We start from the raw sequence: 20,042 nt of genomic DNA, 5'->3' as shown, positions 1-20,042 counted from the left end.
TGTGTGTGTGTGTGTGTGTGTGTGTGTGGGCGGGCCACTTGGGCTTTACTTTCATGGCACAAGAAGCAGCCCAGAGCAAATCTGAAAATCCATAGCTCTATAAACAGTCATGCATAGGCCAGAATTGCACAGCCACCAAACAGACCACTGAATTCACCTCTTGGTGCATAATTGTGATCTAAAATCTTGACTTCCAGTTGTTTTAATTGTTTCTAACCTCTGAAACAATATTGTAACACCTAAGGCCTGGGACAGAGGTGTTTGTTTACAGCATGCAAACAGCAAGGGTACAGACTTAAAGCACTTCAGAAATTACTTTCAAAACATGAGGAGCATCTTTGAAACATTTTCCTTTTGAAGCACTTCAAACATCTGTGTGAATCAGCGGTTCTCCAGCATCCCCACAGTGCTCCACTGCATCATTCTTTTCCATTCCCCAGTGGGGCAGTTGGGGATGTGGCACCAGCAGCCATCGAGCTCTATGACCTTGACAGTCTTTGGGAGCCTCTGGCCAGATGTGACATTTTTCCTGCAGCCAAAGTCCCAGTATGGATATTGTCTCCCTCTTCTGCCAGGACCTGAAAGCAGCTGCTTCTTGCTGTCCAACTTTCCCCATAAGGGGGAATTTCTTGGGTCACTATGCATTCTCCTTGCATTTCTCCAGGCCTGCCTAGCTTCATGGAACATGGGTGGTAGGAGACAAGCCAGGGGAGGGGAAATAAAGGCTCTGGAATGATGTTTTTCTAAGTCTCTCTCTCTCTCTCTCCTCTAAGGTGGTTTTATGGTTTATAAAATAAAGCAAATCAACAAATTAAATACTAGGCCATTCCCATCAGCTTTCCCTGTTCTAATCAGCCTGCAGAGCAAAGGACATACCTTCTCAGTTTTGGTTCCCCTTTGACCCAACTTCCTCTCTTTGCAGCTGCATGTAAAATGGGGATGTTATTCCAAACTGCAGCACCCCTGCCTGGCTTCCAAAAGGGTTGGCAAGCTAAAAGTTAACATTTAGCTTGCCATTGGGAAGCAAGAAGTATAAGCTGACAATTTGAGCACAATAGCTAAAACTCATAGTAGTTGAGCCTCTTAGCCAGTTGCTATAATTTTCTGACATTCATGGTGTTTTGGACTAGGCCATGTGGAATACAGCTCGGGAACAGAGATCCAGTGAGTAGTGTCATGAGGCTGGCATTTTTAGTGCAGAAGCAATTTCAGAACTGAAGTCAAGTGTGTTCTGACTGAAACTGAATGGTGGCAAAGAGTGGCATTGAAGTGTGCTACATTGCAATACAGTAGCATTGCATGTTTTAGTGGTGGTTGCAACAGAACTTGAACCCATTGTGCTGTGAAGTACACCAAGCCGTATCTGTGCAGTACTAGTCAAATTATTCCTTTTCAGTTACTGCTTTGCTAGAACTCTGTATCGGCTGGAATGTGTTTAGAAAAGAGCTTCTTGGGTATTTTTTGAGTTCCTATAGCACCTATGAGCCCCAGTCCTGGACTAGCACTCTATAATGCTAGGTGTTGTACCAATGCAGAAATTAAATGGTTCCAACCTGAGAAAGCATAAACCAAAATGAATAGAGATCTAGAAAACCCTGGTACAATAGCAGGCTGGTGAAATTGGGATTTAATTGGGCCCTGTGAAGAGAGGCTAAACCTACTTAGCCTCCACAAGAGAAGGCTGAGAGGAGAACTGATGGTAGTTTACAAACTCACCAGGGGGACCGGTGGGAATTGGGGGAGGCTTTGTTCCCCTGGGCACCACTGGGGGTTACTAGGAATAACAGCCACAAATTGTTAGAGAGAAGGTTCAGGCTGGACAGCAGGAGACACTGCTTTTACTGTTAGGGCTGCCAGGCTCTGGAATGGGCTCCCAAGGGAGGTGGTGCTCTCTCCTACCTTGGGGGTCTTCAAGAAGAGGCTGGACAGATATTTGGCTGGGGTGACATGACCCCGGCACCTGTTCCTGCCTGGGGCAGGGAGTCAGACCTGATGATCTGTTTAGGTCCCTTCTGACCCTGAGTACTGTGATACTATGATAAGGGAATGCTAAGTGGGGATGTAGTTACAAGTTTCAGATGCGAGAAGGGTTTTTGTGAAGAAAATAGCAATTGATTATTGTCATGCAGGAGTTAGGACAAGAAGCAAGGAGCTTAAATTGCAGCAGCAAGGAATGTTCACACTAGAACTAGGAAGACATTTTGAGAGTGGCAAAGTGTTAGAACATGTTGCCTAGACAGGTGGATTCTCTCTTGTTGAAAGTTTTAAGTGCAGGGTAGATGAGTGCTTGGATGTCTTAGGCAGGGATGACCCAGCTATGAGGAGGGGGCTGGATCAGGTGACCTGAGGCCCATTTCAGCCCTACTTGTGAATTAATCTAAAGCAATAAGTGAATCCAAGCAGGTACAGGGAAGCAGTGACAGTATTGTCCAGAATGACAAGCAGAGGTATGGAAACTAGTGATTGTGTTGTGAAGAGAACCTGGACTGAAGCACTTGGGCAAGTGCCTAGCTGGCTTGAGGCTTAGTAGTTAAATAAACATGGATGGCTTATCTAAATGCCGTCTACTAGGAAGCTAGGCAGGGCTTTGCCAATGTGCTGAAAGGGTAAGCATAGGATGAAGTGAGTATTTTAGGCACCAAGGGATGATGAAACATAAGCTAAACATCATGAAACTTTGTTACCACTGAGATCTGATTGGACTTTGACTGGTCTCCTGAGAGATGGCATGGTGGCTTGGGGGTACTTTTAACCTGGCCTGGAAATTGCAATTCATAACATACAGCTGAATGAGCCAGTCCTGACAAATGGCCAGATGTGACCCTAGAGGTTCTTTCACCCACTCTTGGTTATACTGTTGTCGTGTGTGGACTCAGTGCTAACAGCAGTAGTGGCTTCAGTATAAAAGTAGCTGAGGGCAGGTGCTATTTACCCCTCTGCTCCGAGCACTTGAGTAATTGTGCATACCATTGCAGCCTCAATAACCAGTAGGACCAAACTAGTTGCTTGTTTAATTCTAACTGGTGGTTGTTCATGTTTTGGTTTCTTTGCATCTTGATCTCGTGCTGGGTTGTTTCATGTATTCTTGTGTTACCTGAACCCTGAGAATTGCTGAATCTTTGCAGTTCATTCAGATCACATGTGATGGTGGCTTGATCTGCTCCCTTCAATGGGTAGTCAGCATCTTTCAGGTGGTCGCAAGAATGCCAGGATAACTTTTGAGCAGTCTTGAGACTGATCCAAGTTCTTCAACTGCTAACCAAGAAAGCAAATAGCACTGAGCAAATGTACTAGACCTCTGAGCAAATGTACAAGACCTTTTGGTGACAGCATGTGCCGGTGCCTGCAGATGTATTTTTCCAGACTGATAGCCACCCGGGTTGGGTTTTAGAGATGTGATTTAATTAGCATGATAAGCCCAACCACCGACAACTTTGCCAGGAGCATAGCTTATGCACTGTTTTATGGCCTGCTGAATGGGCTTCATGGATTTAGCTCTGGCTTGAGACATGGGAGGCTGGAGTTCTAGTCCTGACAAGTCCACCAGCCTGCTGGGTTACCTCCAGCAAGCCACTTTCTCTTTTTGAGTTTCTGCATCAGTAAAACAGGGTTAATGTTACTGACCTTCTTTGGAAGGGGCCTTGAGAACTACTGGTGGAAGAAGCAAGGCATGTTCTTTGTGCCCCTGTGAATGAGGGTTTCACAATATAGTGAGCATTGTTGAAAACACTGTTGGACTTCCACTCTCCCTGGAATTTGAATCTCTAGCTCTCCATGTTCTTGGTAAGCGTTTCATTTGAAAAGTTGTAAAAGCAGGACATGAGGTGTGTTTACAAAGTGGCTGTTTATTGGAGGAGTTGAAGTGATGAAATAACCCTGGTAGTAATCAACACATCTGACATCAGTAGAACCCATGATTATGAACTGCATTTAGTGCTTCAGGGCTTTTTTCACCAAAATTGAGTTTCTGGGACTTGTATCTTCATCCTGGTGTCTCCATGATGCTCAACATCATCCCTACCTACAACTTTCCCTACACAGCCTGTGTGGACCTTCCCATTGCATTCTATCATATGCAACTCCTTGAGACATGTTACACTTGACTTGAGCCCTCTGGAACACGAGTTGTCAGCACTGGAGAAGTGATAGGTTTTTGTATGTTCAGAATGTATGCAACACATTTGGATTTTGTAGTTCAATGAACATCAAGATTTTAGTGTCTCTTGATGACATTTGCTCTTAAATTAGCTTGGGTAACATTTTTGGCTCACTAATGAAAATCAGTGACTTACTGATTGATCTGCCAGTCTAGAATTGTGAAGCAGTTTTTAATTTTTTTTAATCTTCCCCACAGTTGGAATGAACATGTCTAAGAGCACTGCTGCTGGACTAGAGACCAAGAGGGGGCGGGATTTTAATATGGACTGAAGTACCAGTGAGGATCTGTTGATCCATGCGTGGGGCATGATGTATGACATTGGAGTAGAGACTGATGAATTTGTAGGGACAATCAGTCTCCCATGGTTGGAAGAGCCTGCATAGTAACAGTTCTGTAGCACTGATGGTTTCCACATTATTGCCAGGCAGACCACAGTAAACAAATATGGGCATAATCAGAGCAGAAGAGTCCTGTGGGGTATTCTTCTGGGTCTGTAATCTGGACAATGATCAGTTGCGATGTCTCTTTACCAGCATCTAAGGTACAGTGTTACTAATTGTAATTGCCTTTTGATTCTGTTTTAAGCAGCAGGCGGTCTTGTTTGACCTACATGCGTTATTTTGCCTACAAATGGGATTAGTGAATTTATTGTACAACAGGAAGGAGTGAAAGCACAATCCTTCCTCATTTAACTAGGAAGAGGCTGGCAGCGCAAGTGGCGTGTAGGGAGACGGCAAAAACCAAAGTTCTGATCGCCAGTTCTGATCATCATTTCCAGGAGAGATTTTGGATTCATATTGAAGGGGACTGAACTATGTGTTGCTTACCTGTGACTCGGTACTAAAATGCAGCCCCAGCCTCTAATACAGAATTATGGTTTTGAGATCTTGTAGGTCCCAGTATCTATCGATTGATCGATTGTAGAAGCTGTGTTAGCTGGCATGAGTGGAGTAAGGGGGGTGCCAGGTATCTAAACATTCCAGTTATCTAGCGCAACGGCAGTACAGGGTGGTGGGTGGCAGCAGTGGCCACCATGTGCAATACAACCCCCCTCCCCATGTCCGTCCAGCTGGAAATTCCGGTTAATAGAGTATTCCAGATAGTAGAACGCCAGTTAACACAGCTTTTACTGTATTTTTGTATATATACACATCTCCCCGTGCTTTTTATATTTTTATATATATCCTAGACCAGTAATCTCCCAGTGCTTGATCTCTGGTTACTAATATGGCCTTTGGACAGAATTGTGTTTCTTTAGACTCCAGACTTGCAACTGAGAAGCTATCAAAAACGTGCTGTTCTGCCAAGCCGTTTGATTGAAGCATCTATGGGTCACTCTGTATCGCTATTTCCTATGTAGTCATGTAGTATATTTAGAGGCTTTTCTTGGTAGGATATGTTAACCGTATGATGCCCATGTTGAATTTGCAAAAGGTTTTGTCAGGAGAGTGGAAGGTGCTGCCATGTAAAATGCCTTGGATGTGGCTGGGTTCTATGACTAATTAAGCTGCTTTCTTTAAAAATATATTCCGTGTTGTTTAAATTGGTGGCTTTGTAACCCAGAGAAATCGGTTAAAAGCCCCTCTTTTGACTGGATTGTTTGTCCCTTGCTGGATTTCCAGAGTGTTTTATATACATCAAGGGTCAGCAATGGCAACCTGTGGCCTGTGAAGAGGTCTGATCCAGTCTGTGGAGGTCTGATCTGGCATAAGGGATTGGTCCCTCCCCACTCCTTCACTCTCTAGTGCTCCTCTCTACTGCAGAAGTGTCTGAGCTTCCTCTTGCTGCAAAGGGGCTGGGAATCTAGCAGCCAGCCACTTGGAGGGGGTGAGGTGCAGACTGCAGTGACTAGCTGGTTTGTACACTCTGGCCCATGCCAGCAAAAGGCTGCAGATCTCTGTTCTACATTGTTGCTAATACAGAGTGACCTGGAGACTGCAGAATGGTGCCCATGTGGCTTTGCACTCCTTGGATTTGCTCTGCAGTGGCAGCAGCATTACTGGCATGTCCTTTATCAGTGTGTTGGTACTAAGCAAATGTGGCTTCTCCATTGATGTGATGTAACTGTGGAGTATCCAGCTAGGATTGTAGGGGTTTTTTCTTGACTAACACTGGGACCACATTTCTTGGATCCAGAGGCTGACCATGGCCACAGCACTTAAATGAAGGCATTATCTTAGCTGAAAGTTTGAATCTCTTGCAGTTGCTAGTGCCAGCTGCAAAGGGACATGAATCTTTTAGAGCCACTGAGCTACACCTTGGTTTTCTCATGTTTAAGAAAGGTTCCCTGCTTGCGAAGTGCTAAAGAGCCCAGGTTTTTTGATGGTCAAGCCAGGGGCTCCATTAATCCTGTGTTTTGGTCTCTGGGAGCCAGCTCAGTGGAAGGGTAGCCTAGTTCAATGCAACTGTGGGCAAGAATCTAGGAGAGTCCAATTGTCCAGGTTTCTTGGGAAATTAGCAAAACTACATCCAACTAAAGAGTGCAGTGACTATACTGTGTCCGTGGTGAATGTCAGTGGTCTGTCTCCTTTTGTTCAGTGAAGCAGTTCCCTGTGCTGAGCTGTTAATTCTGCCTGCTTCCCCATTCACACGGACGTACTCAGGCATCCACACATATGGTCTGTCTGGAATGGAGTAGAAACTGAGGCATAGAGTGAAATTGGTGTCTCATTTCAGGGGGATAACCAAGGTGTCTAAGTTCACTCTACTTTTGCTGTAATCCAGCCCACACTTCCAGAACGCTGACACTTAGCTTAGAACCAATGGTACCACTTCCTGCAGGACTTGCCACCAAAGGGATGACCAGATGTGACCAAACTTAGTCTGGGAGATCACTGCCTCTGGTCACGTGGCTGTTTCTCAATGGCAGAGCTGCTGCAGAGGAACAGCTCTCGGCAGATCTCCTGTGCCAGTGTTTCCATGGTCATACCTTGAAATGGCTTGGCCATCGGTCTGGCCCATAGCACTCTGTTTATCCCAGTTGCCATCACACTCTGGAGCAACCAGGGTGTGGGGCTCATAGATACATAGATTGTAAGGCTGGAAGGGACCTTGAAAGATCATTGGGTCCATCCCCATGCACCAACCAGGAAAGATAACTGGGGTCAGGTGACCCCAGCAAGGTGACTGTCTAGTCTCTTCTTGAAGATTTACAGGGTAGGTGATTGCACCACCTCTGGAGGGAGCTTATTCCACAGTCTGGACATCCTGACTGTGAAGAAGTTTTTCCTAATGTTGAGCCTGAATCGATCTTCCAGAAGTTTGTGGCCATTGCTCCTGGTTTTCCCCTCGGGTGCCCTGGTGAACAGTTGCTCACTGAGCCCTTCGTGTACTCCCCTAGCGTAGCGTTAAGCTGCTACCAAGTCTGCTCTCAGCCTTCTTTTCCCCAGGCTGAAGAGTCCCAGATCCCTCAGCCTTTCCTCATATGGCCAGCCTTTTAAAACTCTAATTATATGGGTGGCTCTTCTTTGAACTCTCTCAAGCTTGTCCACATCCTTGTTAAAGGGTGATGCCCAGAACTGGATGCAGTAATCTATCTCCTCTATCCTGCAACTTGACCCAGAGGGTTTCAAGTTGTCCATTTTTGGAGCCAATCATGGGTAGGTTTGATTGCTCCAAATGAACTGAAGTGCATATAGTGACTATCTGGATCTGTGGCTGTTTATACCTGAGGAGCATTCACTGTTGATGGAGCACAAGGCATCTCTGGCTTCCCTGCAACATGGCTCTGCTAGTGCCAGTTTCTCACTGAGCACCCTAGCATCACGTCACACACAGTGGCAAGAGCATTATAGCGAGGAGTTTGTCTTCTGTCAATGTAGCAGATGCTTGGGCGACGGGAGGCAGTTTAATCCATATATTGTTTAGGAAGCATTTCTGCTGTTTACTAGCTAATTACAATATTGACATAATTATACAGCCAATTTTATACATCCCAAATACAGTGTTCCCAGACAAGTGCAGCCTGGTAATTGAATCAGTCTTTAGATGAGATCTTCCCTTTGGCAGCAGACATCGGAGTGGCTCCAGCCCTTTCAACATTGATTTATTGGAGCTATAGGCATTCCTCCCTTGCTTAGTGTACTAGTTCTGGTGTCCTGAGCAGCTAGACTAGAAGGCAGTGGCTCTTGGTTTGAAGTGGAGAGTCCTAGTTAAGTAGCTGACACCAGCTGAACTGAATCCCTTTGCCCTGGAGAGAGACTTCATTAAATCAAATGTAGAAAGCCCAGAGTTGCAAAGGACTGGCTGGAATCCCATGTTGGCTGGGCAGTGCTGGGTTAATGAGATTTCTTGTCTTTAAACATGGAGATATCCCGAGCTACCATAGTTGGTACTGGAGGGAAACGCAGGAATCCCAAGGCAGGTTCTTAATGCCCTTTGAATTTAGCAAGCAGAGGGGTTCCTCTGGTAGTATTGTCAAAGGAGCTCCTGAGCTGGGCTTGGCCTTCAGTATGCTTCTCAGGGAACACACCAGTGACCCTCCTCAACAGTGCCTGGATTGACTGGAAAGGGTTATAATACATACAGCTCCCACCACTAGGCCTAGAGACTGAGGAAGGATGTTTGCTTTCTGGCCTCCAGTGTGGCAGTGCAGCTTCTGCCCAGCCTGCTGTTTCCCTCTCGGGTTTGGAAGACCCCAGGGCTGTGAATCTTTCGTGTCCAACAGGCTTTGAGGCCTTGTGTTGCAGCCATGCATAAAATTTAAGTGGCAATTAACATTTTAATGTCATGAAATCAGACGTGTCCTAACAAAAATGGCTTTTATCTTGTTGGTCTTGCATCCACTGTGGATGGGAAGGAATTAGGACTTGTTATTTCACTTCCTTTCCTCCTACAGGTTTTGGGTGACCTATTTTGCTTTCTTCCTGCAGTCTAGGGTAGAGGCTGCCCACATGCTTCTTCCCCAGGCCTATACAATCCTATGCCAGTAACTTTCAGGCCTTGCTTGCCTTTGTTAGTGGCCTGGCTGGTTTTAAACATGATGTCACATGCCTAAAATGGAGCCCAAGCAACAAGTCCACACAGCAAATGAAATGATTAGTGGCATGTGCTAGCTTAATTTAGTTAACATAGATAATTAATGCAGTGTAAATGTGGCACAGGCTTTAGCATGTATTCTGGTTGCTAATACTTTTCTGGGGCCTTGGAGAAGTTGGACAGCAGTGGCTAACCAAAGCCCTGGCTGCTGTATTTTTACTACTGCAATGCACTCTAGGTAGCACATGCTGCTGCTAGCCCTTTGTTTTGCTATGCAGACAGTAGCTTAAACATGATTGTGCCTGACATCTGGTACCTATTCCAGGTCAAAACGCTGGATGCATTTGCATTTTGGACAGCCTCTCCACCTGCGCCTGTGGTACCAGTTTAGTCCGTCGTCTTGCGCTGCCTGTGTATTCAAACATCTTTGCATTTGTTACCACAGTCACAGCAGGCATCCTACTAGGCTAGGTAATTCAGGCTCAGCTGAGGAACTGAGTGTGCCAGAGTACAATTGTTGACGTGACACGCACCAGATCAATGCTCGGGATCTCAGTATTGCGCTGTTAGACAGGAAGGCGTGATGCAAAATTACACACACACACACACACACACACACACACACACACACACACACACACACACACACACACACACTCCCTTCCTTAATGGAGGGATTTGAGGTCCAGGTGTGCAGAGTCCAGATGGAGAGGGCATCCCAAGGAGGTTACACTCTACCACCCCTTTATAGGAGTGGGCTACCTGTGACTCCAATGGGCAGGACATGCCCAGGCAAGGTGAGGTCATGCAGTTCTAGGTGTCCTTAGTGTCTAGTGGGATACAATGGTGTAGTTGCTGGTTTCTTGCAGGGTCTTTATCTTTCAAATATTGGGTTCTGTCTCTGGTCCTGGGAGTAGGTCTGTGGATCAGCAAGAGTCAATGCAAGGTGATGGCCTGGTCATTAAGTTGATGGCCTGGTCATTCAGCAGGAGCTATTTTTAGGCCCTCATTCACTTCTCTTTCATCCAGGAACCAATTTACATAGGAGGGGTAGGTATGAGTCACAGTTATAACACAATTACAATAGGACATGCATGGGCAGGGGACACAAAATGGAGACTTGACAGTACAAGATGGAGACTTGACATTACTTTGGCTAACTTTAAAGGAACAGGCCTAAATCATACAATATCAATGTAAAACAATAAAAACCAATACGAACATAATAGGAATACAGTATAAAATGGTAGAAATCAATACAAAAATACCAGAGCACTATTTACTACATAAAAAGGGGCTTGTCACAATAATGACATACAATAACTTATCTTGCCTATGACTACCCATAACTACTTAAGGGATAGAGGGGGCAGAGAGAGAGTCAAGTACATTCCCTCCCCTTCCCCAACTATTTCTAAGTTAAAAAAAAAAAAAAAAAGAGAGAGAGAGAAAAACCAGGCTGGGGTGGGGGTTGCTACACAATGACATGTAGGCATCTTAAATGCAGATGCACAAAAATGGGAGCTGGGGTTTTTATTATAGTTGGTTAAAAAGTAAATGTGCCCACCTCATCCATGAAAGAATGGCAAATGAAAGCACGCAGGTAGGCACAGGACTGGATATCAAGGTTAGAGAAACCAAAGGGGTAATGATCTTGCATTGTGTCCTTTATCCATATGGATCTGGAAGCACTTTCACACCTTGCTTGAATTATGGCACAAAGAAGTCCAAAGAAAACATTTGATAAGAACTGGCTGCAACTATTGGAAAAAAGTCTGTCCTGTTTGCATAATGCTTGTGTGCATTATCCTGGGCATAAGGGGATTTTGTTTTAAAGGTTTCTCTTTTTTTATATTAACTAGGTATTTGAGCCAGGTGAATTTTTTTTTCATGCTTTTGTTTGCTAGTCCATGCATTAGAACAGTGCTTCTCAAACTATCTAATGTGGCGGACTGGCAATATTTTTTCCAGTGGGCCAGGGACCGGTGCCCGGTTCAGCCGGTGGCAGCAACTGTGTGTAACAGCGCTATGCAAATGCGCGACCGGCTGTTTCTTTCCTTTTCGTCACCTCGCATAATGTGATGTCACCTGGAGTGTTGGAACGTACGAACTGTGGCGCTATGACATAGCAGTGTTATGCTTCTGAAAATATTTTTTTCTTTCCTGGCAACTTGCTGCGGACCGGCGACCGGTGGCTCGCAGACCACCCACCACTTTGAGAAGCACTGCCTTAGAACACAGTGCAGATCCCTAGCTTTTAGATAATTAGCAATTAGCTGAGGGAGTTCAGGAGGATTGCCTATCTTGCTTCACCCTGTACCAGATTCTTGTCTGAATCACAGAAGTGTGAACCCAAAGTGTAACCTCCTAAATTTGAATAAAATGACTGAAGATACTGTGCTGGGAACCCTGTATCTGGAAATCTTGGGTAGGTGAACAGAATGCAAGTAACTAACAGCCCTTTCCTGGACTGGGCTTTGATTGCTGCTGTGGAAAATAGAATTTTTTTTTCCGGTCTTTTAATTTCTAAAAGGTTTGATATTTTGTTTTGGGGTTTGTTTGTTGTTTTTTTTGTTTCAGTTTTTTTAACTGAGTTGAAATTGTGTGATCGGGCAAACTGCTGTAGTCAGGGCTTGACTTTACTGATGGCATGGGGTCACAATTGTCTTTTAATATCAGGTTCTTCAGGAGCAAAGCAGCATCTGTGATTAAAGGTCTGTGCTGAAAAAAGTACACACAGGAAGTTATGTGCTGTTTTGCTTAGCAGACAAAGTCTGCATCTATTGTAAGCCCTTGCTTTTTTTGAACCAATCTTAAAACTAAACAAGTGACAGCAGAGGCTGTATGGAAACACAAAGGGAAGTGTCTGCACTCAATGTCAGGGAGATGGGGATGACTCTTGTATCCTTAGAAATCAATCTTTATTCCTGCCCCTTGCAGAAAGAGTGCCTTTTGAGCAATCAAGATTATTTTAAAACCTTCATTATATCATCTAAAATATGAATAATGTCTAATGCTGCTTCCACAACTGAAAATGCATCTGGCTCTGAGTTAGGGTGCAGTTGGGCTTCAACAATATGTTGCAACTATACAGAACAGCTGGAGGCAGCAGCATGTATATTATAATATTAAAGAAAGATATTCTCACTTTTCCCCAGTATTTAGTAACTGCTTTAAGGTACTGATTTCCTGAACTTCAGAGACTAGGGGAGGGCCATGCATGGAGTTCTGTCTGCAAAGAAACTGGTGCATCTGCAAATTGAATACATGGGCTCGTTTCCCGTAAGTCTCGAGAGTCTGTGTTCTTGGGTCAAGCTGACTCTGAGCTTGGCTGTCTTAGTTAAAAGACTGCTCTGCTTTTTAGCAGTAAAATTCCTAGCCAGCTAATGTCTTCCAGGAGAGCAGAACCTGGTGCCTTGTCTATTTGTCTATCAAGAAGTAACTGGCAGGTTCAGTTGTCTTCACAACTGTGCCCTACTGTTCTTTCCCTTTGATATTTTTCTGCCCAGCTAGTGTTGAATGAGCAAGAGGCTTCCTAGGACCTTGGAGTTCCTGCATTGGATGGCCTCAGCTAGCCAAGCTACAGTTGTGCTGTCTTTACAGATCTGCACTAAGCAAAAGCAAATGATCATTGTCACTCAAATGCCACCTCTGCCATACACCTCAACAACATCCATTCTTCCTTGTAAAGGGCTGCTCTAGTGCGTGCCTGAGTGGAGGTGGGTTTTAACACTGCAGTTGAGCTCTTAGCTCAGCTCAGGACAGCATGAGACATGCTAGAGAAGGGAACTGAGGACCTCATGCCCTTCCCAGCTGGCTGTTGAGTCCTGTTTCTGCCCTTGAAGTAAGCTCTTGCCAGAAGTGCATTTCATTTTGTCTTGGCCACATGAGTCCTTACTTGTTAACTGCTGCTTCCATTCAAACCAGCTGAGATTGCCCATCCAGCCAGTCTTACAAAACCATCTTGTGTATTTACCAGACTAGGCACGGTCCATTTGCTTGTGCTGCCAGTGACAAACAATACTTAACATGCCTATGAACAGCATACATTTTCAGACTGAACACTGACCCTCTTTGCAGCAGCAGCAGGTAGAACTGTTGTCAGTATTAAGAACTGTGGTGGACAGAGTCCTTTGATTATATTCCTTTTAAGATTTTATTTATTTTTTAGCTGGGTCATCCAATGATCTCAAAGCATTACAGATGTAGGCACGATTCTCACTCCCTGACAACATACCTGGCTTGAAGGCCTCAGTAAGTCCCTGGTGGAGCTGTGTGTCAACCCCAGGTGTTACAGCAAGTGTTTCCATGCTTGAACTGGTCTGGACCTTGTTGCCTTGTGCTTGGTATTGAGAGAGGGGTTAGAACAGGGGTGGGCAAAATGCGGCCCGGGAGCCGGATGCAGCCCGTCTGACCATTCTATCCGGCCCCCGGGGCCCCTAAAAAATGTAGACAATTCATATTATCTGACCCTGGCTGCCTATCATGTGGCCCTTGATGGCTTGCCAAAACTCAGTAAGCGGCCCTTCACCCCAAATAATTGCCCACCCCTGGGTTAGAACTAGAGCTCTGTGGATGATTTGGGCATTTGGGGGTTTGGTGAGAGAACCAAAAAATTATGGGGGTGAGGGGGGGGGGGGTAGATTGGGATTGAGCAAAACAAAATATTTTGATTTTTGGGTGCGTCTGCTCTAGTTAAAGTGATTTTACTAACTCCTTAAATAGTTCTTCAATATGAAAAATCAGAGCTTGTTCAGTAGTTGTCAGATACTTAAAACTGTTTAGAGTCCCGCCACTTTGGAGACCCAAACCATTCACCGTACAGTTTTAGTTTCTCAGACTGCATTTTTTCCCAACAAATAAACTCTGTCCAAAGCTCTTCAGGCCTTTCTCTCCGAGGGGTTGCTAGAGCTAGCATTTGAATAATGTTTCTAGTGCAGGGTAAAGATAGCAGCCATAAGGATTCTGGCAGTGGTGAGCTTGGAGCGTGAAACTCCTTTTGTTTGCAGGAAGTGCCTGATGCTGGCCAGTGCTAGGGAGCAGAGTTTGGGAGGGAGTTGTGAGAGCAGCATGCCTGTGTTTTCAGCCACATCAGGACTGTCTGCTTTGTTCCTACTGCTTTGAAAATCACCACTCATTTAATCACCTTGCCTGCAGGATTCTGAGTGAGGGATGGGATTTAGTTTCTGTTAAAAGGCAAAGATTAGCCTGCCCTGGAAAAAATATACTCTGAGGAGTGGAAATGCTTTGGTAAATGGTGTGGGGTTTTGTGTTGATTGTGGCTGAAGCATTCTGAGCTGTTTGTTCTGCTGAGCCCTCTTGGGGCATGGGGGAGACTGATCCAATGGGAGGGATAGCTCTCCATCCTAGCTCTCTCAGCAGGCAGCCCCATTGTGCACAGATTGTTTGGCTTGTCTTGGAAATGCATGTTAAATGCTCCTTTCTTTAAATAGCAGAGCGTGGAAAGATCAGACTTTTTTATTTTAACTTTCTCCTTGTAATGGCTAAGTGGGAAAGGAACATGGAAAGGCTGCTCAAGATTTTTACTCCCTGGACTCCTTCTGAGATCACAAATGTGACTGCAAATTTCTATCCATCAGAAAAAAAAATTAGCAGGGTCGAAATGTTAGGCCTTTCAAAGAACATCCAGGTCCCTAGTGAAAATGCTTCTGCTTCTCTGCCTCCACCTCCGAGGCCAACTTCATCATTAGCTGCTTGCCCTTCCCTGCTTGATTTTTTTTTTTTTTTTTTTTTTTCCTGCACTAGGCAATTAGACAGCAGGCTGCCTAAAGAGCATCTGCTGACCCTTGTCCTTCAGCAAGAGTCGCTGTTGGGTACCTAGCAGTGATGAGAGACAATAGCCTCCTTGAAAGGGATGGAGCAGCTGTAGTGTAGGCCTGGCACCAACAAGCCAGCTGGTTTGATCTGTGGAGTCAGCGTAGTGCCCAGCATAGTGTCTACAGCGTCTCCTCAGCTGATTAGAATATACTCTGATGGGTGCCAGCATTGCTGGGAGACACTGTTTGCCATGTAATCAGCAAGGCTTTTGCTGCCTTCCTCTCATGCAAGATGCTTTGTCAGCTATGCCAATGGGATAGCTGGCTACAAGTTCCCTGCCATTCTTGGTGGGGGGGGTGGCGCAGGGAAAAAGGCTCCCTGCAGTAGATGGGTACTAGGGTCGTAACTTTGCTGCATGTAGGCTAAAAATGTTTTACCTCACTGCTGTGTCCTGAGACCGGGGGTGGCTGCACTGCGAGATCTGGGACCCCTCATTACCGTCTTTATAAGCATACCAGACAAGGCAAGGACCTTCCAGTTTGCTGTGCTGTCAAGCTGCTCTTTCCATCTCTGCCACCCTAAGTCCCTCTCAGCTTTTGTCTCTGGAGCACTTGAGAGCAACTGTAGGGAGCTTTGGCACAGGGGCTAAGGGTGAGCTCAAGCACGGGGCATGACAGAGATGCTCTCTTGAGTCCCAGCAGAGCCCTTGAGGACTTCTGCTGCAGTCTGTGGCAGGGGCTTCCCTGTCACTGGCTAGACAGGCTGGGTTTTACCTTGCCCATCCTCAGTGTAGGCAGAGTGGTTGTACGTTAAATAGCTGTCCTTTTCACGGGCATTTGGAAATGGTGAGTTTAAAATGGAACAGAATCATCCTAATTCACAAACACTGGCGATCTGTAAACACCTCGTCTGTACCCCGTAGGGGCCATACGTCTAAGGTCCTGGTCAGAGAAGATTTAAGCAGCAGAGTTGCTGCCCTGATGTCCAGGCTACTAAGATTTGGCTACATGTACAGAGCTTCCTCTGAAATTCTTCCTGTTAATAGGAGCACACTATTTTATTAGTGGTAGCAGACTTTCAGAGGAAAGTTGCTGGACCTGTTATGTCATGCCTGGTTCAGTGAATGCTTACTAAAGGGCCTGGTTTGCTCCTCAGTGGTAGATGAAAATTAGTAATGTTGTAGAGGGCAGCTGGTATTAGGGCTTTGCTGTGTTAAAAAAAAAAAAAAATTCAACAGGTGCCTTTTGGGGTTTTTAATGGAGAGTTTGATTTTAAGCTGAGTTGGTCAGAGAAACAGTTGGTGGTCACCAGGTTGCTGGAGAGCCCCTGGAGTTGGGGGCTGGGCTCCACAATTTAAAAAGGATATGGAGAAGCTTGAGAGAGTCCAGAGGAGAGCCACGCGTATGATCGGAGGTCAGGAAAACAGACCTTATGAAGAGAGGCTGAGAGCTATGGGACTCTTCAGCCTGGAAAAGCGCAGGCTCAAGGGGGACCTGGTGGCAGCCTATAAGTATATAAGGGGTGTGCATCAAGATCTGGGGGAACGCCTGTTCACCAGAGCGCCCCATAGGATGACATGGTCAAATGGTCACAAACTCCTCCAAGACCATTTCAGGCTGGACATAAGGAAGAACTTCTTTATTCTCCGAGCCCCCAAGGCCTGCAACAGACTGCCTCCAGAGATGCAAGCACCTACTCTGGACTCCTTTAAGAGACATTTGGACACTTATCTTGCTGGGATCCTTTGACCCCAGCTGACTTCCTGCCCCTGGGGCAGGGGGCTGGACTTGATAATCTCCTGAGGTCCCTTCCAGCCCTAATGTCTATGAAATGTATGAAATGTGAGCCTATTAATTATGAAATTCAGAAACAAAGTACTGCCGGCTCCTGTGCTGTAGATCAAGGTCCCAAACCTGCATGGCCCTGGTTGGCCAGTGAGAGCTTGGGAGGCTTTAAATAACTCGAGTGATTTCATTAGTTATGGAGCACTAATATCGCATACCTACCTGCCTACCTAATGTTTCTTTTAGCATCACTGCTTAATATACAACTGTGCCACACCTTCTTTGGCTGTCTTCCACCCTTGGGTCAAGTGACAACAGCCCAACTGGCCCCAGACCTCCCCAAGGCTGCTGCAAGCCATGCAGTTTGTCTTGTCCCCTCTGACTGCCTCAGAGGTGACAAGAATTAAGCCTCTTTTTGTCTCTGGACAACAGTGAGTTTAATGGGCACCAAGCAAACTGGCTAAGCCAGTGTGGGAGCAGGGTGACTGCAGAGAGAAACTCCAAAGGCAGTGCTATTAGAGACAGACCTATCTATCGCTTGGTGAACACATCCAGTGCCCAGCAGCCATATTCAGAGGTGCAGCCAAGTTCCAATGCTCTCCCTCCCCAACCCTTCCCCAAGGTCTAAAGTGGCCTGCACATGACTTGGCACTATGTAGAATGTGATTTTTGAGGGATCTGCCCATCCAAGTTTATCTGAGTTGTCTACCTGTCTGTTTCCTGATCCCCATGACACCACGAGTTCCTTTGCAGATAGTGATAAGATTTTAACTCCTTCCCCATCTTGAGGTGGGAGGAGCAAACGTTGCAGGGTTTGAGGGGCTGTCCCAGAACTCGCCTACTGCTGGCACCACTTCCAAACAGACTGTGCAATATGGAGGTGGCTGAGATGATTTTTGTAGCCCAGTCTGTTATCTATGCATAGATGCTGAAAGGTGTTCCTCCCCACCCCCTCCTTGAAAATCAGGAGATGCCTTTGATGGCAGGGGCTTTCAGGTTAGGTTAGGGGGTTTCCAGAGGCTCCTAGCTCTTCCACTAATCCAATCTAGTGAGAGGTCTTTTGCTCACCAGCAGAATTATCCTCTTTCCCCATGTGATTTAGTTGCTGAGAGCCTTGGGATGGGAGAGAGTCTCGCTTGCTGTGTTTATCACTTACCCTTGGCCTATGCTTTCAAAAGTGACTTGTGAATTTGGTCGTGTTAAGAAGCAGCCCTCTACAAATTGGGGCTGAAGGTGTTTACAGCTGGGAACAGGAGACCACCAGTAAGTTTTTTGAAAATGCCAGCCTAGATGCCTTTTGTTCTGAGTTGGCATTGTTCCAGGGCAGGGAGGAGACTTGCTTGTTCCCACACTCTTCTTGATTGATTACCTTTTTTCCTGATTCACAAGTGCATCCCTTTTTTATAAAGTCCTGGTCTGTATGTCCTCATGCTTCTATAGTCCCACTGGCAGTCTCATAGATTCATAGATTGTTAGGGGCTGGAAGGGACCTTGCAGATCAACGGGTCCAGCTCCTTTCTCTGGATCTGGTCTGCCCAACTCTTGAGCCTGTCCAGGTCTGTCTGTATCTACAACCTATCTTCTGACGTGACCACGTTGCCCCATAACTTGGTGTCATCCGTGAACTTGGCCAGCGAGCTTTTCACTCCCCCATCCAAATCATTGATAAAGATGTTGAAAACCACCAATTCAAGCATGGACCCCCGAGAGAGACCACTGGCCACTTCGCGCCAGGATGACACAGATCTGTTCATGAGAACTCTCTGGGTCCTACCCTGTAGCCAGTTTCCTACCCACTGAACTGTTGAGCAGCTAAGCTCACAATCTTCCAGTTTTCCTACTGGAAAACTCAGCTAGTGTCCCAGGATTTGAGAGAGACTTGAAGTAGCATTGGGGCTTGAGCAGGGAATAAGGGTGAACAGGTTAATACTGTGCCATATGTGCACTGTTCCTTTGCCATAACTCTCTCTGCAGACCTGCTGCAGGACAATAGCCATGGTTGCCATAACATCCCAAGTCAAGTAGCACTCCAGGCTGTGCTTGACAGTGTCGTCAAATGCTTATACACCAAGAACATCAGAGATACCGGTACTGGGAGCCAGTGTGTGGCTGGAAGCTGAACAGCCACAGCTGGGTGACCCTGTCCATTGCATGACCATCCTTCTACATAGCAGAAAAGTCTGGGGTAGAGTGGCAACTTACGGCATTTCTTTTTTCTCTCTCTCTCCAGGTGCAGGAGAATCTGGGAAGAGCACAATTGTCAAACAGATGAAGTAAGTAACATCTCCCTTGATTTTGTTGCTTGGATTTCCGTGTCTGCCTCTCTCCTACAAGCCTGCTGCAGGAGCAACGGGTCCTATGTTCTGTGGATACTCTTAAATAGGTGATGTTATGCCAACGTGTGTGACTTCAACACCAAAAAATGGCGCAGGCATTATAAAGGCTGTAGATTCCATTAGGCCCAGTAAAGGTACATCCATTATATGGCTATGGCTGGTCTCTCTTTTCTCAGAAATAGTGATTTTCATGTTGTTGATTGTTTTAAAATGTCTTTCCCATTTTGAGCATGACTAACTAGGACAGTGGTGTGGGGACAGCAATCAGATGCAGTTTCAACCATATAGTAACAAATAGTTGTTTTACTAACACTATATTAACACTGCATTTTCCCTGCCAAAGGCAGACAGCATCTTCAGAGGAGGAAGTCTGGTCACTTTCCTGAACACCTCCTTTCCTTTAGCCTCATGCTCAGAATGGTTTCCCTGTGCAGTTCTAAATGTAGTTTGGTCCATCTCAGATGATTGTCTGGTGGCCAGTTCCCTGATGGTTCAGCCATTGTGGAGTTGCCTGGCATCTGGGTTCTTGCTCATCTCCCTGGCCAGGACTGGTTATGCTGCTCTGGGAGGCAGGACACAGTATTAGATGCTCCTCTCTTATACTGGCTTGTCAGTCTGTTTGGTTTTTGCAGTTCATCTACCTCCTTTAGAGGAAATATTTTCTGTCCTGAGGACATGTCCAATGCTGTAATGAACCTTGCTCAGAGGCTGAGCCCATCTTGTGGGCTAAGAGCGTTCATGGCAGAAGCATCTTGTCTAATTGCTTCCTAGTGCTGAGGCCATGCTTCAGCCTGCTCATCCTGCAGATGCCCCAGAGCCACCCCCTTTTTCTTTGAACAAGAGTCCTTTTTGAGTGCCTGCCTGGAAAAAAGGGGAGCTCTGTCCAGCTCAATTGTCTCCACTCTATCCTCTGCTCCCATTGCACTGAATGCTCACTATACACTGGACTGGTGGTTTGGTGTTGCAGTGTAGTTAGTGCGAGGAACTGCAGCAGAGGAGAAGGTGAGG

The 20,042-nt window shown here is 45.9% G+C and overlaps 1 protein-coding gene across 2 annotated transcripts in view; it reads left to right on the top strand.

Annotated features, from left to right (window-relative positions):
- Nucleotides 1-20,042, top strand: part of GNAI2 (G protein subunit alpha i2) — a 199,251-nt gene that overhangs the window by 93,209 nt on the left and 86,000 nt on the right. For both annotated transcript variants that reach the window (XM_059716156.1, XM_006265541.4), the window contains exon 2: nucleotides 18,929-18,971. In XM_059716156.1, the coding sequence (XP_059572139.1) occupies nucleotides 18,929-18,971 (43 nt within the window). The remainder of the gene's footprint in view (nucleotides 1-18,928; nucleotides 18,972-20,042) is intronic.

The sequence above is a fragment of the Alligator mississippiensis genome, chromosome 12 (assembly GCF_030867095.1).
Source record: "Alligator mississippiensis isolate rAllMis1 chromosome 12, rAllMis1, whole genome shotgun sequence".
Lineage (NCBI taxonomy): Eukaryota > Metazoa > Chordata > Crocodylia > Alligatoridae > Alligator > Alligator mississippiensis.
Note: the sequence above shows the minus strand (reverse complement) of the source record. Positions and strands in the feature narration are given on the sequence as shown.